This window comes from Talpa europaea, assembly GCF_964194135.1.
Source record: "Talpa europaea genome assembly, chromosome: 16".
NCBI classification, from domain to species: Eukaryota; Metazoa; Chordata; class Mammalia; order Eulipotyphla; family Talpidae; genus Talpa; species Talpa europaea.
In genome coordinates, this window is record NC_140084.1 from 37784815 (window position 1) to 37802231 (window position 17417).

Below are 17417 nucleotides of genomic sequence, written 5' to 3' on the forward strand. Positions count from 1 at the left end.
GAGGAGTGATTGGATGGGACTCAGCCCTTCTACAGGGTCCCTTTAGCAACCCCCAAAGGTGGCAAGTGGATATAGCCTTGGCATCAGCATATAACACACACAAGACAGAAGGGTCCCCTAGGGAAGGAAGCTGCTCTGTGACTCGAGTTACCTGATTGTTCTCAGGGAAGACATTGGGCCCTTCCAAAGGCTGGTCATTCTGAACTTGTCCCGCAGAATCTGCCCGCGTCTCCCTCCTCGGCCAAGGGAGAGGGAAATAGAGTCAATCCTCATTATTTGCAGATTTTGTATTTGTAATCCGCCTACTCACTAAAATGTCTTTGTAACCCCCAACTCAATACCTGAGGGCCTCCCTAGTCACTCGTGGGCATGTACAGAGACACCCAAAGGGCACGCTCCCATCTGAGGTTGAGCAGGTGACACTCTGCCTTCTTGGTTCTGCTCCCACTCTAAACATGTGTCTTCTGGGCCATTATGTGCCACGTTTTTCAGTCTTTGTTGTTGTTGTGTGTGATCGCACTGTTTCAAGTGGCCTCCAAGTTTAGGCGTTGTGCTAAGGGCAGGAAGGCTGCGGTGGGCTCAGAAGTGAGTTATTGAGCTGTCCACCACAAGCTCAATGTGAATGAATCAACAGCGCATATTAAATAACACACTTTAAACAAACGCACATGAGGCAGGCTTGTGTATTGATCGGTTGATGAAAATGGGATGAGAGGCTGGTGGAAATGAACCCTGTAATTTCCCCAGAAGCGATGGTTCACTAGTCACTAATGCGTTGTTTGCAAGCACTTTCTGGAACTTAAATACCATGAATAATGAGAATGGACTGTTTATGTCTGAGAATTGGCACCAGGATCCCACTCCCCCTTTCTGCTCCCCTGTAGAAGGAGCAAGTCTCAGCAAAGCCAAGTTCAGCTGCCATTCTGTTCCTCTTGCTGGTTAGGCAAAGGTTTGCAAATCAGCTGGAATTCTGAAGAGGCCTGATTGTGCGGGTGGTGAGCCTGCGCCCGGTGCTGGAGAAGGTCGAGGGCTAGTGTAATTTGTAGGATGAAGGCCCTGGGCCTGGGGGTCTTGGCAGATTCATCAGAGAGGCTGGCTTTCTAGACAAGCAAGCTCCAGGAGAGAGGCAGAAGGTCATGGACGGGCCGTGCCCTTGAAAGGAGAGGTGTGGTTTGAGAGCCACAGGGCCGAGGCACATCTGGGTTGGCAAGAGTCATGCATGAGATTTTGTCCAAGCTCCCCGCTTTATAGATGGGGGACCCAACTAAGTAAAGTGCTCGGCTCTCTGGTTTGACCATCCTGGGGCAAAAAGCTCTCCTGCCAGCTACTTTATCTGGGGACAAGAGCTCAATCCTAATTGTAGGGAAGCATATACCATCTGAAAATGAGGATCAATTTCCTGGATTTATCTGGATGGGTTCCAGAAGCCAGCTCAATGTTTCTAAACAGAGACAGCCATTAGCGATCAGCATGTCATTTCAATAACCCACTGAGCCTCCCCACAGACCAGCGTGCTCTGAGTTATGGACTCCAGTGACACAGGTGGCAGTGCCAGGCCTGTGAGAGGCCTCTGATGAATTACCATGTTTGTGTCCTCCTGCAGGGCCCAGGCTAGAAAATGCAAGTCTTGGGCAATTAATATCAATATGCACAATTTAAATCCATTGCCTCGGATTAGATAAGCAGCCAGTAATGGCTCATTTTTAAACAAACAAGTTTTGCTGGAACCCTGATGAATGAATTTGCCAATTAATGGCATAGGCCCGCTAGATAGATTGCAAGCCAGAGTCATTTGTTCTTGAATCAAACTACTCATTATGTATTTGTAGCGTGAAAAATTCCTTATAAAAGGCCAGGGCTGTCTGATGGGAAATTCTATCCTAATTTAGAGAAGCAGGGTGATGTATTGCATTTAGATCTGGGCTGTGGCTCCGCCTTTGCTACTTCCTACCAATCTTGGGCAAGTTGCTCCCTGCCACTCTGAGCCTCAGTTTCCCCAACTGTCATAGGTGCAATAATCCTAATCTTTCCCATGTCACAGGAGTATTGTCAGTGTCTTAGAAGGTAGTGACCATGATGTTGCTTTGTGACCATTACAATCTGGGGTGCTGGGGTCAGAGGTGCGGGTTGGAATCTGCTCTGCTGCTTCCTAGATGTGAGGCCTTGGGAAAGTTACTCTCTCTGGACTTCCAGATCCTCATTTGAAATGAGGGAGAATAACAGGACCCATCCCCGAAGATGACTGGGAGACTTAAATGACAGAGTACCAGTTACCTATTGCTACAAAACAATACCAACACAAATTCGGCAGCTAAACCCCACAAAGATTTCTGTTTTATAATTTTATTTATTCATTAAAATTTTTTTCTTACATCGTTGTAGTCCTTATAGTTCTCCTGCCACCATATTACTCAAGAACCATCACTGTATTCCTCTGTGTTTATTCCTCCCCTGCTTTGCCCCCATCACACCCTCTGCTTTGCTATATGCCTCGGTTCTGCAGTCCGTTTGCTAGTTTCGACTTTTCCTTGATTTTTTGTTTGCTTACTTTGTATTCCACATATAAGTGAGACCTTTCCATATTTATCTTTTTCCTTCTCGCTAATTTCAGCTAGCATAAGCCCTTCCAGGTCCATCCACGTTGCCGCAAATGCTATGGGTTTTCTTTCTTGATTGCTCAGTAATATTCCATTGTATAAATATACCACAACTTTTTGATCCATTTGTCTATTTTGTAAACCCACATAGATGTCTTATCTCAGAGTTCTGTGGATCAGAAGTCTAGGCACAGTGTAGATGGGTCTGTTCCAAGGCTGTCATCAGGGTGTTGATCAGAGCTGAGTCTCATTTCAAGTTTTCATCGGCAGAGGGTAGCTGAGTTGGTTCCTTGTGGTTGTAAGACTGGGGGTCTCCGTTCCTAACTGGGTGTTGGCTGGTGGCTGCCCTCAGGTTCCTGCCAGTTGGGCCTCCCTCTCTCCCCTCCCCTCAGCTACTTGTATCATCAAAGCCAGCAGGGAGACAATCCAATGTGATATTCACAAAAGTGATGTTCAGCACCTTGCTCTATCCTGTTGGCCGAGAGCAAGTCACATGTCCCACTTCCCTTCAAGCCAAGAGGATCACACAGAGGCATGAACTCCAGAAATAAGATCACAGGGTCACCTGTTGGGGATAAGCATGGGTCTGACAGGACCCATGGAAAATGGTGCTGATGGCAAAATGACTAGGAAGCAGAAGAAAAAGAAGCAAAAGTTTTGGGCCCTTTTCATCCGGGCATCCTATTTCTGATTCCATATGTTAAAAATGGAATCAGTGTTTTACTGTGTGACTTCAGAGAATGTACTCCACCTCTCTGAGCTTGAGTTTCTTGCAGACAATAAGACCCATGTCAATGTGGTTATTCCATCACTCAGCGAGACACTAGGCATAAAACACTGAGCACGGCTCTTGCTCCAGAAAAAGCATTGAAAAATCGCTAGCAAAACAACCCTGCCACACAACTCCACCATGAAGTCCGTGCACACGCACCTTATTTCCTCTCGCAGAGCAAGCACGTGATATAAGCAGAGGCTGCTTTCTTTCAGGCGCATGCTGAAGAAAAACAAGTCCAAAGAAGAGAAGAAAAGTGTGCTTATCCTCCCGCCACGGACCGGCACTCCCAAGCTCTTCAATGCCGCCCTGGCTCTAGCAGGAAGGGGCGCCAGAGGGAAGGGTGGCAAGCTTGCCCACCTCCGAGCTCGACTCAAAGAACTGGCAGCGCTGGAAGCGGCAGCAAGACAGCAACAGTTGCTGGAACAGGTAACTTGGCGGCCGCCCAGCCCTCCCATCCACTTCAGCTGTGTGCTAGCCAGAGAGCTGGGGTCTCCCAGAGTGGACCATACATTTAATGCTCCCCCTTTTATATTAATCAGAACTTGTCTGGTTGCAAGTGACACAGCAACTCAAATTAGCTTGAGAAAACAAGGAATTTACTGGGCTAAGGACTGCAAAGCTTGGCAAGGCTAGATCCAGAAGTTTGCACAATGCCAATGGCTGGCTTTGGCATCTAGCACCCAGCTTTCTCAGTGATGCCCCCCTGCTCCCACAAGAGGCAGGCCCCCAAGAGCTCAAGGGTTGCATCCTTCCAGTTTAGCAACTGCAACAGAACAAGCCCCATTTTATATAAAGCCTCGCGATGAGGCTTCTCCTGATAAACCATCCACCTTAGGCTAAAAATAATGCATTTGCCACCTCCCCACCGAACATCATGGTTCGGTACGTACTGAGCTTTAGCCCAACCTACTGAATCCATGTTGCTTTCACACCATTGTAAAAAGTGGACCCGGTGATTCCAGACAAAAATCCCAGGTTCACTGCCCTTGGCCAGACTGGGTTATAGGTCAATTCCTGGGCCATTCAGTGGGGTGCTCTGGAGAGGCCTGGCTCACATGCCTCGCCTGGTCTGAGAGTTGGAGGGGGGGGGTTCCCCAAAGGGAGTCCTGCTGCTGTGGCAGAGGCAGGAACAGTTGCTTTGCGCAGGGAATGTCCCTCCCCAGATGGCAGTCATGTTCTCATATTTAATATCGTGTCTGTGACAATTTAAAAGATTTGAAAGGAGAAAGCCCTGCCAACAGGCACAGTGCTGTCTGCCCCTACCCCCATAAATCCAAAGGGAATTTTAAAATTAGTTCTGGGACTCTTGTCTGTGACTAATGCCAAGAACGCCAATTAGAATGATTGCGCTAATTATGGCTGTTCATGACCGTCCTTCGGGGAGGCTGCTGGGAACTGGGGGTGGGGCCCGGCAGGCGCTCAGTGGCAAGGCCTCTTTCGAGGACGGGGCAGCAATCCCGTGAACTCAGTCTCAGCTAGACTGTTGTCACAGTGTGGCACCTGTCCAAAGGCCACCTGATGGCAGGAGTTTGATGAGTGATTATCGATGACATTTGGGCTTCTAAGACATTCTCCAGATTCAGCCCCCCACCCCCGTGGCCCTGGACTCGGGGCAGATGTGAGTGCCTGACTCAACACCCGTCAGGGCCAAGGTCGGGCTGGCAAGTTGGGGTCTTCAGTGGGACTGAGTGGGCATGAGCTCCAAGCCTCAGGGCAGCCAGAGGCTTCCTCTGAAGCAGGACTTGTGGCTCTGAAGTGTTGAGGCAGCTTGGAGATGAAATTTGCACACATGTTCTACGGAAAGTTCACCCACCTGCAACTGAGAACAGCCCGGGCACCAGGTGCGAGCGCAAGGGGCTCTGAAACAGCAAGTCTAAAGACTCAGGCCCCAATCCTGGCTCTGTCGCCACCAGCTCTGTCGCCTGGGGAAGCCCCTCAAGCTTTCTGAACACCACATTACTCAGGGTGCCAGCCAGGGTTGTAGGCATGGGGCAGGACACCTCTCAGGAAAGCACTGGAACACGGTGAGGCACCTGAGCAGCCTGCCCTGGGGGCTCCGGGCTCCGTCTCAGCCGGACGCTGCCAGAAGTCCTGAAATGCGCCCCGTCTGGGCATTCTGCCCTGGAAGTGTGTGTTGAGTGTTCAGGTGGACAGGGGAGGGGAACAGGTACCCCAAGACCTAGAGAAACATGGGACAAGGGTAGCAGGTCCCCAAAGCTGCCTCGGGTCCCCGCTCCACTGCCCTTCCTTTAATGCCCTATGACTTGAGTCAACTTCAGGGGTGCCTTAAATGCTCTATCACTGCTCAGGCGGGTGTTGGATGGCTGTGGACCACTCGGACCCCCTCCTCTGGTGTCACCGCCCCCCCAGCTTCCTCCATGGAGTCAGACAGAGCGGGTGTCCGCAAAGATACACAGACAGCCACCGGCTCTCATGGGAACCAGCAGGCTGGAGGCTGGGGTCCCACCAAGTCCCCAAACAGGGCGCTGAAGGGGGCTGAGTCCAGCCTAGTGCCAGTTGGTCCCCAGCCCATTCTACCCCTGGGGGTCTCCACCTTTGAGAGCTTCCAGAAGGAGCCATAACAGCTCCTGCCTTCGTCAGCTTTTCCCTGGTTGGCTTCAAGTTTCTTTCATTCACCCAAGAGCATTCATTTGTGGGTGGGCAGGGCGGGGAGCTCAGTGTTGCCAAGGCTGAGGGGGTTGGGGGGTTCCTAGTCACAGCCTCTCCTCCTTCAAAAGCTCAGAGGCTTAAACACAAGGGCCCAGCTCTGCAATTCAACTGAGGCCTGAGATAGTCCCACGATTCCCTCCAAATCCAACCAGGGCTTGGCATTCTTAAACTTTCCATAATACCCGGTTTCTGCCAAATAACCCTAATGGGCTCCTACCCCCTGTGTGGTACACGATCCCCCTCCTTGCACTGGGGCAGTCCGAGAAGGCGAGAACAGAGATGTCCTGGCCCTTCTAAGAACCCTCGGGTCTTCTCTGTCTCATACGTCACCCTTTCTGGATTGCAGGCCAAGAACTCAGAGGGCGATGGTGGAGAAGCTGGCCAGGCTGCTGCCCCGGGCCAGCCCGCACCTCCAGCACCTCCTGCGCCTCCCGCGCCTCCTGTGCCCGCAGAAGCCCCAGCCCCGCGCTCACCACCACCTGCCTCCTCTCAGAAGCCAGAGGGAGGAGGGGAGAGGGCGACTGGACCCCAGGAGCACTCGGTTCGGATTCACATGAGCCCCGGCCCGGACCCCGGCGAACAGACCCTGTCGGTGGAGATCCCGGAGGAGAAGAAGGACACGGAATGAGGTGACCGCCACCACAGCTACTGGCAGGTGCAACTTGGGGTCCGCCCCTGCTGCACACCCCCGATCCATGCCCCAGGCCAAGGCGCCTGTTGTCAGTAGTGGCCACCAACATTCCTGCCTTGACCTCAGCTTCTTCCAGGGTGGATCTGGATATCAACTCGTATAGTGTTCCAGCCCCTCCCTTGAGAGCCCTACCTCCCTCCATGGCTGTTATCTTTTTTTTAAAGATTTATTTATTTATGCATAGAAGAACTGGGGTACAGGCCAGAGGTGCGGGGGTGAGAGGACTCACCAGAGACAGAGTGGGGAGCAGAACATGCGGATCTACGAAAATACACTGCTGAGGGGAGCAGCGGGCAAGACAGGAGAGGTCTGCCTCGCCATGTGGGTACCTCCCTGACTGGGGATCGAACTCGTGCTGCAGTGGCTGCAGATAGCTTCATAGGTTGTGTCTTAACCCCTTGCACTACCAGGGAGCCCCCACAGCTATTATTTTTAAGAAAAAAAAAATTCTTTCCTGCTCTAAAAGTTCACAGGCAGAAAACAGAATGGGACTCCAGCCCCTATCCGTAGCTTTGCTGGAGAATTGAAGGGGTATTGAGTGCTTGGGGGTTTCTCCTTCACCGCTGACTCCTTCCATTCAAGGGTAGGAAACATTCTGGCAGAAATGTACTGGGTTTGGCTAAGGGGGGATATAGCAAACCTGATCCCATCCGCCCATGTCATTTATCTTTGCCGGGCAGTCACATTAGGCGTGGTTAGGGTGTTGAGAACTTGATCGCCCCCAGACTCTGCTCATTTCAGAGTGGACACCATTATCTCAGAACAGATTAAATGGAAAGGGCTTGTTGGCAAGGAGCTGTGAGTGATTCTGGGCACACCCTTCTGCCTGTCACCCCACTCTCATCTGCACGGATTAATCTATTGCTTCTTTCTGACACCCTTGCATAGAGATGATGGTAGAGACTTCAATTAATCTGAGAAGATGAAAGAAATCTCACAGCGTAAGCTTCCGAGCTTTCTCCAGATCATGTCATGCTGCTTTTATGATTCAAAACAAGAAGGAAAAAGTCATTCAGTCAATGAATATTTTATTGAGAAGATTTTATTTGCATATTGATTGATGCTTAGGGGAATGGGTGATTAAACACAAAAGCTTGTATTGGACCATTTGTTTCCACCAACATCAATAGACCCAAAAGGTCTGCCATTCCAATGGGTGCTGCCCACTTTATATAAAATTACGGAACATTGCAAACTGCAGAAGGGTGCTTGTAAATGTGTGTTATTTGCTCATCAAGCTAATAACAGAACACTCACTTCTCCTTTGAAAAAAATTAAACAATATGGAAGCTCCCAGGCTGGCCTAAACATTACTAAATCCCAGAGTAACAAACAGATCTGTCTTTTCAATGACACATCTCATGATCTGAGTAATCGTCATATGGAATAGAACAATAATGGATGTGATTATTTTATCCTTTAAAAAGACTTATATTAATTCCTTCTCGTTTGGTAACAGCACATTTACATGGATGCAAAGCCTTCACAGAAAAAATTCTCCCTGACTCCCGACTGCTCTATTCCCCTCCATGAAAGCAACCACTGTTAATCTGTCCCTTTTGTATCCTTTGAGTGATTTTTGGAGCTTACACAGGAAATGTGTAAATTCATTTTTGCTCCCTTCTCTTTTTATTTCTTTGTGACACAAATGGTAACATACTCAAGCTGCTGTTACTTTTCACCTGATTTCTTTCGAAGGTTGTTTCCTGGCACATAAGGGCGTCTCTGTTTCCTGGCACATAAGGGTGTCTCAATGACTGCAATCCAGTTGGTTGTGTGGAGAAATCAGAGCATTTCACTGCTTTTCCTTTGATGGGCATCTTTGCTGTTTCCCATCTCACACTGTTAAAAAAATATTGCTGCAACCAAAAATCTTACACAGACATAATTTCACTGGTAAACTCTGTTTTTTAAAGAAGGGAAGTCTGGCAGTTTGTGCAATTTTTTTTTCCTTTACCATTCCCATATTTGTAAGACATATTCTGAGATACAAGCATAGCGAATGCTTCCAATTCTAGCAAGTATTTCTGATGCATCAATAAAGTAAATGTATTGCCCTTCAGAGTAGATGGCAAAACATTTCAAGGGCACCTGCACTGTGAGATCCTATTTTATAAGGAATCTTTTTTTTATATGAATGTACTTCAACCTTTAGCTATCAACCCTTGAATATATGCTGCTTATTATATGAAGCAAGAGGTTTTCGAGGTTCCTGAAAATTGTACTAGAGAGAAAAATTGATTTTGAAATGAGATTAGCAGTGTCTTAATTTCACTGAACTATCTCATTAAACTTGACACTTTCATAAAACTGGGATAGTAGATAAATTGAATTTGAGGCTGGTCTTATGCCCCAAGTAGAATTGGACTGGTTGGTGACCAACGTGTGGCTGGCACAGTTCAGGAAGACAGTGATTCTGAAATTCTGCAGCTGAAACAGGCCCTTTATTGATGTTTATCGAACCTCTACTCATTTAAAATGGCTCATCATGTCTTGCATTTCAGTAGAAAGTAAATAGCAAGTTGTTTTGTTAATTACATCACTATTTTAAATGAGATCCAAAACCTAGAACCTATTTAAAATGCTATTATCAAAATGTATTCCACTACCTGGAATAGTTTTCTCTGTTTTCTTAGTAAACATGAATACTGCATTTACAGTCTGGCTTTCATCATATCAGAGTGCATTTTATTTATTTATTTATTTTTTTTATTTATTTTTTAATAGAGGCATGTTTTATTTATTTATTTGTTTGTTTGTTTTTTGTTTATACATGCACTGGGTACAGTCAGAAGCACGGGAGGGTGAGAGAATTCACCAGAGCCAGAGCAGGGAGCAGAGTAGGCAGAAGGACCGAAGTACACTGCTGAGGGGAGCAGCGGGCGGCAGGAGAGGTCTGCGCGCCATGTGGGACCCTCCTCCGGTGGCCGGGGAGCAGCCGGGGATCGAACCGGCGCCGCAGATGCCGCGGGCCGCTTCGCAACCCAGCGCTCAACCGCTGCGCCACCGGGCAGGCCCATCAGAGTGCATTTTAATTAAAGCATTTAGACAAGTGTTCCTGACTTGTGGCTTCATTTTGGAAATGGATGAGAATGGTAAACACTGTGGTAAGAAAAGTTAAGTGTATTTCTGCACTCGCTCCCTAGCTGATCTGCAGACACCACGGGGCTGGAATCCATCCTGCACTCCTGTTGCTGGAGGGGTTTCCTGTGACACACCCCATCAAACCTGCACGAGTTCCCTAGGATCCTGAACCCTCAAAACCAGCCCTTTAAGTCTAATCTCACCTAGTGGTCTAACCAAGTTGTGAGCTTCCGATTCCCCACCCCCTTGCACTTGGACTTGTTCAGTGATGCAGAATACTGACAGGTTCAGCTCTGGATTTGATCTGCCTGGCCGCCACCCCCAGCCCAGCTGGACCACAAGCCACTGCTGACCATGACCCCGGCGAGCTCCATGGACATAACACCTTGCCCTGCACTGAGCTGCTGGAAGGGTAGAGAGGCATTGGCAAGTCTGAATGGGCATGAAAAAAAAAAAAAGCCAGCTCTCCACCTCTGACTCTGCTGCGGTTGAAGTAGAGAGGAAACCCCCTAGAACTCCATCTAGTCCCAATTCTGCCTCTGCCTGGGTTTCGGCTCATTCTTTCTTCCTCAACTGAGAGTTTGTGCAAAGGCAGGCCTGGACATATGTTAATGATAATAATATAGATCACAGCTTTCCCCACCAGCCACAAATGTATTTAATTCAAATTCATACAAAATCAGGCTGGAAAACACCTCAGCTTATCTTCTGGAGACGATCACTCCATTCTGGCCTGTACTCAGAAGGCGCCTATGTTTGCTTAATGCTCTGCTCTCACTGCCTTGAAATTCTGATTAATTTTTTTTGAACAAGGGCTCCCACCTCTGTATTTACACTGGGCCCCACAATTGAAATCACCTGTTCTGGCCTGCTTGGGATCTCCCCTGATATCCGAAAGGGAGAGGGGGAGATGTGTATTTTGGGTGCTCAGCTTCTCTGTCCTTCCAGCCACAGGATCCAGCGTCCCTTTTGGAAGGTCATCTCTCACTTGTGCATGGGACCCTGGTTAGGCCAGTTGGTTCTCTGTCCTGGGAGCTGAGTCTTGAGAACTAGAGCCCCTGGCTGCCCCCTCTTCCTTGATTTAGTTTTGGGGAGCAACATGCCCAGCCCAGTGGGAGACGAAGCCAAGGTTTCAGGCCTGAGAAGTTCCCAAGGAGGCTCTTTCAGGAAGGGGAATGGTTTAGGCCACGGCTGCCCTTCTGATCTGGCACCCACTTGCCCGCCTGAGGCTGAGGGGGCCACTTGATCCAGTTCCCACCATGGAATTGTAAGGGTGATGGGAAGACTCCTCAACCAAGGGCCCCCACGATTCCCCCTTCCTGAAAGCACCTTCTTGGGAACTTCTCAGGCCTGAAACCTGACTCCAACCCTTGGTATATAAAGTCTCATCAGGTCAAGTCTCTGAGTTCTAGGACTTCGCCTCCTGTGACAGGTAAATATACAGGGAGTCTCCCTGGAGACTTCACACACCTGGGCCTTAGCCTAGGGACCCAGCCCAGCTGCAGTCATTTGGCCTCTCCCCAGGATAAGGGGAACTTTGTCCGCCTTTCAGAGGAGAGCCATTAACCAGGTAAATGGCTACATATCTAATGATCACAGCATGAGAAGAATCTCAGGAGATAAGGGCTCTTTCCCCAGAACACAGAGAAAGCCACAGAAATTGTCTTCCCTATTCTCCGTCTCCATTAAAATTACAGTAGAGGTTGCAATGGTCAACTCCACTTTTCAAATAGCTGAAACCAAAAGCATTTTGCTCTTCAAAGAAAAGGGAAAACGAATGTGAAATGTTTCTGGACAAGTCCAAGAGAATAAATCAGATCACACTGAAGACTTCGTGTATGTGTGAGCCTCAAAGAAGTAAAAAGGTTTATAATCTTGAGATTGACCTCAAGTCCATGGAGCAGAATCTAATGGGTGACTTTCGGAAAATTTGTAACCAGCAGCACCCACCAAAAACGGAAAACTTCCAGGAGGGGGAAGGTGAATGAGCCACTAAAGCTTGTACAGAAAATGATTCATTTGCATTTTATCAGAAGCTAATTTGCTCTGTTTTATTGACGTATAATGGACAAGTAAAATGGTTAGATATTTAAAGTGCACACATGGCTGGTTTGCTATACGTGTACCTTGTGAGGATTCTGGTTAATTAAAACATTCATCACCTCCCATGTGTGTGTCTGTGTGTGTGCATGTGTGCGAGCTCGCAGAGAGCGAGAACACTTAAATTCTCTTAGCAAATTTCAATTATAGAATACAGTGCTAACCAGAATCTAAGTTTAGTTGAAAGGATCGAACTGAGGATGTAGGTAGATTTTTTTTTTTTTTTGCAACGTTACAAGATGACAATGGGGAATAAGTGCTTGCAGACCAAAATTGGAGATTACAAACTGTGATTCAGGTCTGAATTCTCCATGGCAGTCTGGGGTAATTCTTCCAGATATGAGTAATGCCCCTGGAGATAATAACTGAAACAAAGACTAATGCTCATTGAGTCAGAGGGTGTCTCCTACTTGCTTAGAAAGCCATCAGAGGGGACCCACCCACCTTTAATTGCAGGACCCTTATACTATCTGCACAAGATGGCTAAAATGAAAAAAATATATAAGATATTGCTCTTGTCAGCAAGTGATTTCACAGTGAGTGGCTGTAGGGTAAGTGAAAAATTATCAGGCTTTTCCAACCTCCTGCCATTAGCATTAATGATGGAACCCTGTGATCCTACATGCATGCCTGATGGCGGACACTTGGGGTAGGGTGTGGGCGTGCATAGGTGGGCACACCTGGGCTGAGACTGGGCTTCTAAAGGCAGCATCACAGGGATGAGAGCTGAACGAGAGAGAAGGAAGAGACTAGCAGAACGAGAGCAGAATCAGCAGAGCAGCAAAGGAGAAGCAGAGACTACAAGAGAACGCCAGAGAGCCCAGGTAGAGTGAAGACTCACCGGGGGCTGGGAGGCCTGCCAGCCTCCCAGCACCCCCCCACCCCCCCACCCCCATCTCCCCTGCCTCGTAAAAGCCCAATAAAAGCCTGAAAAGCCACTGAGGGCTCCAGGACCCTCAACCTGCTTGGATCATAGAGACCCTCAACCTCCAGGACCCTTTACCAACCTGCTTGGATCATAGAGATCCTGCTCTGGGCCTTCCTGGCTCATTACAAACAACACTTACAGTTATGTGCGCTTGGGATCTGGATTTGTTCTGCTTAACAACGTCTTCTGACCTTGGTGGCATACCTAGAAGAGAATTACGTTCTGAGAACAATACAGCAACAGAAGCGGTCAGCTCTGGGGACCTTATGCCTTTCCTGAGAGTTTTGTTTCATTATAAACATCGGTTCCTGCTGAGTTTGCTTTGACTCTATATTCTGTGTATCTGCAGGCTGCATCTCTGTGGCATCTTCAGTGAGCTTGCTCCCATTGCATACCGAGTGTTCTATGCTTAGGCAGAGCAGGGGAGCTCCTCTGTCCTGGGTGCTGTTCGGTTGTGAACCATCTCTGCAATGTCGCCTATGTTGTCCCTGGTTCTTCATCGGATCCTTGAAGTTAGTCTTGACATTGCTCATACTTGGACTTGTGTGAGCTGCACTGCTTCACTGAGCACTGTAGTCCTGTGCCTGATCTGGGTCCCAGCCTCTGCCCCGGATGCACTGCCCTGTGCTTCCTTTCCATTGGGTTCTGGGTCTTGCAATCTCGACTCTGGCTTTCTTATTATTTCATAGCATTTTAGATTTTTAGGATGTGGATCTTACGCGTGCAAGAAAGAACCCAAACATCAAAGAAGTGGGTTTTTGTTTGTTTTTTTTTAATCTGGGATCCAGTGTGGCATCTGGAATTTTCCTTTATTCTTCTCATATGGGGTAGTCCATTGTTTTATAACTTTGATACCACTAGTCTTTATGATTCCCCTATAATTTATTCTGCCCAAATGATCATGAAATTTTTCAAGAATAGTGTCTGTTAGAAGCTCAGAGTAGCCGATAGTTCTGTTCATTTATAATCTGAGCATTCTAATTCTTCCAGTGAAATGGAATCTTACTGACAACATAAAAAGCACCAGCAAATTTGACCATCAACTCATCCAGCTTAAACTTTAACTGATCCTGACCTTGACTGATTGAAGCAAAACATTTTCATTTGAGGACTTTAGTTTTTCTGTTTCCAACAACTTGATTCTTGTGCAGTTTTAGCTCCAGGTGGGAATGGAAAAAATGGGCATATCTGCTCATCTATATTTTTATTTAAATGGTTAGCAGTTTAGCCGACAGGAAAGAAAAATAGAAGAGAAAAAAAACCCCACACAAAAATCAGCCTCCATCCTAGGAAGCTCATTCTCTGAACAAAAGAAATGATTTCTGTCGAATTAAATAATTCACTTATCCACTCAATGTAACTTTCCTTACTATTAAGAAAACCCAAAATGAAATGCTCGGTCCAGCTGATAGGTGCACAAATAGGGTGCCTCAGAGGGCCTTGGACACCCAAGATAAGAAGTGACATTTTCCAGCTGAGTCTTTGTTGTGTGGCATCAGCTCATTGAGGTGACAGGTCCATTAATCAAGGGACACTTATATCCCGCAAGCCGGAGAGGCGGGCTTGGATTGCTGAGTGTTCATTACAGGGAAAAATGACTCTTCTGAAAACCGCCAAGCAGAACCCACTTATCAACAAAAAAGCACCCACGGAGACACAGAATTTCCAAATGGAATCTTAGGATAAAATGGGGGAGTTTGGAGAATAGGAACACATTTACATTTCAACGGGAGCCGGCTCAGAAGGTAATTTTTCACAACAACCTAATCTATCTTAAATCACCATGAAATTAATTGCAGGTGTTTCCTTGTCTCGCTTTTTATTACAAAGCAGATGGCTTTGCCCTGGGCTCCCGGGTGGACCCTCTTTGGGAAGTGCTTTGGTTACCCAGGTAAGCGTTATTTGAATTTAAGCATTTTATTTCTGTGAAGTTTGTTTTTCAATTCTGCGTGCTGGAAACTCTTTCTGAATTTGTCAGCTAAAATTGAGCCGATCCAAACAGAACATCTCATCCTTTATGTAACTGTATTAGGCAAAGGAAAGGTACATCTAGCAAGCAGACGGGCCGAGGCTTGTATTTAATGGCAGGTAAAATATAAAAATCAGGCACCAGCCTGCCTCTTCAGTCCATCACCCAGAACTTGCTACATTCTTGTAAGGTGCTAGCCTGGGCCAGCCAGTCATCATGCCCTTCCTTCAAAGCAGCTTCCAAAATCTACCCATTGGGTTCTGATCCCAGTTAAAAAAAAAAAAAGTCTCTTTATTCTCCTGGAGTCTTTTCCCTTTCCAAATAATTCCAGGTTATAAATATCACAAGGGAGAAATATCTGGGGTGGTCTGTTTTGGCTTTCTCAGTTTCCTCTTTGTCTCTAGCCACATAACATTCTCGTCGTTACGAAGGGCCTTGGCTTTGGCCTTCGAAGAGATGGTCACTGCAGGGCCAGATGGGCCAGAATTTCCAAGGGCGTAATAAGCACAGCTTGTGCATCAACAGTTTCCCAGACCCCAAGAACGGACGATGCCTAAGAAGGGGTTTATAAACGAACACACTCTGTGATGGGGTTATTATTATTTGCAAGTGTAATTATGCCCCACAATGGAATCTTCCTTTACAGATTGTTTAAATGTGGGTCTGATTTGTCTTGCTCCCCATAGAAAGCCTCTTAAGTGTCTAGATGTTTGCCCAGAAAGTGGGGGTAAAGCTTGGACCTGTGGACAGATTATTGCAAGCCTCAGAGTCCTTGTTCTTCAGCAAATGTTCAATTGAAAAAAAAAAAAATCACTTAGCAAATTTGGTTGGTTCTTGATTATGCTAACAAAAGTAATTTAGAAAACAAATACTGGGCTGAAGAAAGTTTGATGGAACTTACACATGAACGTTATTTTGAACTAGAGTCTGATTATTGTTTTGCTGCCTCTCTCACATCATCCTCAATATCTTCTATAATATTTTCATCGGCCACGTTTGGATTTTTAACATTTCTTACCACACTCCGATAAAGATGAAAACAATTTGAAAAATACATATATATATTCTTAATGAAACACTTTGGTTTTGTTGGGTTATTAGCATTCAATGCTATGGGTTCTTCATACAATGCTATGGGTTCTTCCCTCCCAAGGAAAATATTTAATTAGGATAACAAGCAGTAAATTGATAAAAGAACAAGGAGACCAGGGTAAACAGGAAATGCTTTGTTGTCTTTCTCACGTTTCAGGCATCCTAATTGGCTGCTTTATGCAGGTTAATTAGTTATACCATCACCAGGATAAAGGACTCAAAGTCACTAAAGTCAGGCCTCTGGGTTTGACTTCACACTTGACCTAATTTCTTGCTGTTGGTGAAATAATGACGCTAGGGGTTTGTCGACGCTCTCCTCACTGCTATGGTGCCTAGTTGCCACGAGGTGGCGCTGAGCCTTGGCTCATCACTGCAGAGACTCAGGGCATCAGTGGTCCAGCTCTGAGCCAAGTGGACTGGAATTTGAGAACTGGAAACTCCCTTCAAATCTCATCCAGGTAGCACTTTTGCCTTACAAACGAGGAAACAGGAACTCAGTGAAAATAACTAATTTTTTAGTGTACTGTTGACCTCTCCTTGTGCTGCATTTTTTTTCTTGTTTGCTTGTTAACAGCTCCAGTGTAACCTCATCACCCGAGAGTGAGTGCAGGAAGGGATAAAATTCAGAGTGATGCAGTTAGATTTCCTCTGTAGAAGAGCACCTTGGCGGCTGTGGGGCTTCGTTTATTCACACAGTGCTAGGCAGGGGAATAAAAAAAAAAAAAAAGAGGGTCCCGGGAACTCACAATGTCTTAGGAAATACAGAAATGAGAAAAAAACAATCATACCCTAAATGAAAGATGTTCTGAGAGAGGGTATGGTAGTATACTCTGCTTAGAGGACTTTTCAAGCAAATGCATGAGGATTTAAAGGGGAGATATGGAGAGACTGAGGCTGAGGACACAGAGGCTCCTGAGAAGGGAGGGGGCTCGAAGTCAGAGAAAACCCTGAGTGGAGGTGCAGGGGCTGGGGTGTGGCTGACACTGAAGGCCAAGGGGTCTGGCAATCCTGGAAGGAGGGAACCACTGTGAGGGCCTTATCCTGATGTTATGCTGGGAATTTGCCCTTGATCCTGAGGTCGTGTGACAGCCCAGGAAGGAGGAGAGCTCAGAGCATGGTGGCAAGTGCCTGCAGGCCGGAGGCAGAGGCAAGGAAATCTGGGGAAGGCTGGGGTGGGGTGGGGTGGGGGGTGGCTGAAGGCCTCAGGGATGCAGCGTTATGATGGGAGGGGAGAGAGTTCAGGGGTAGAACCCAGAGATTCCTCTGCAAAACAATGCCTGGGGGCCTCCCTGGTGATGCAAGGGGTTAAGCACCACACTAGGAAGCAATCCACAGCCTCTGCAGCACAAGTTCGATCCCAGCCGGTGCAGGGGCAGGATGGGCACAGGGCAGGTTCTCTATGATCCCAGCAGACCGGGTAAAGGAGAGTCCTGGAGCCCTCAGTGGCTTTCTCAGGCTTTTATTGAGCTTTACATGTAGTGTGGCTAACAGGTACACGGCAGGCAGGAGTG

At 47.3% G+C, this 17417-nt stretch overlaps 1 protein-coding gene across 1 annotated transcript in view; it reads left to right on the forward strand.

Moving 5' to 3' along the window:
- Window positions 1–6758, forward strand: part of CNGB1 (cyclic nucleotide gated channel subunit beta 1) — a gene marked incomplete at its 5' end in the record, with an annotated part of 57998 nt that extends 51240 nt beyond the window's left edge. The window contains 2 exons of the mRNA XM_084256865.1: window positions 3585–3798; window positions 6389–6758. Coding sequence (XP_084112991.1) covers window positions 3585–3798; window positions 6389–6670 — 496 coding nt within the window. The 3' untranslated portion in view covers window positions 6671–6758. The remainder of the gene's footprint in view (window positions 1–3584; window positions 3799–6388) is intronic.
- Between the last annotated feature and the right edge of the window lie 10659 nt (window positions 6759–17417).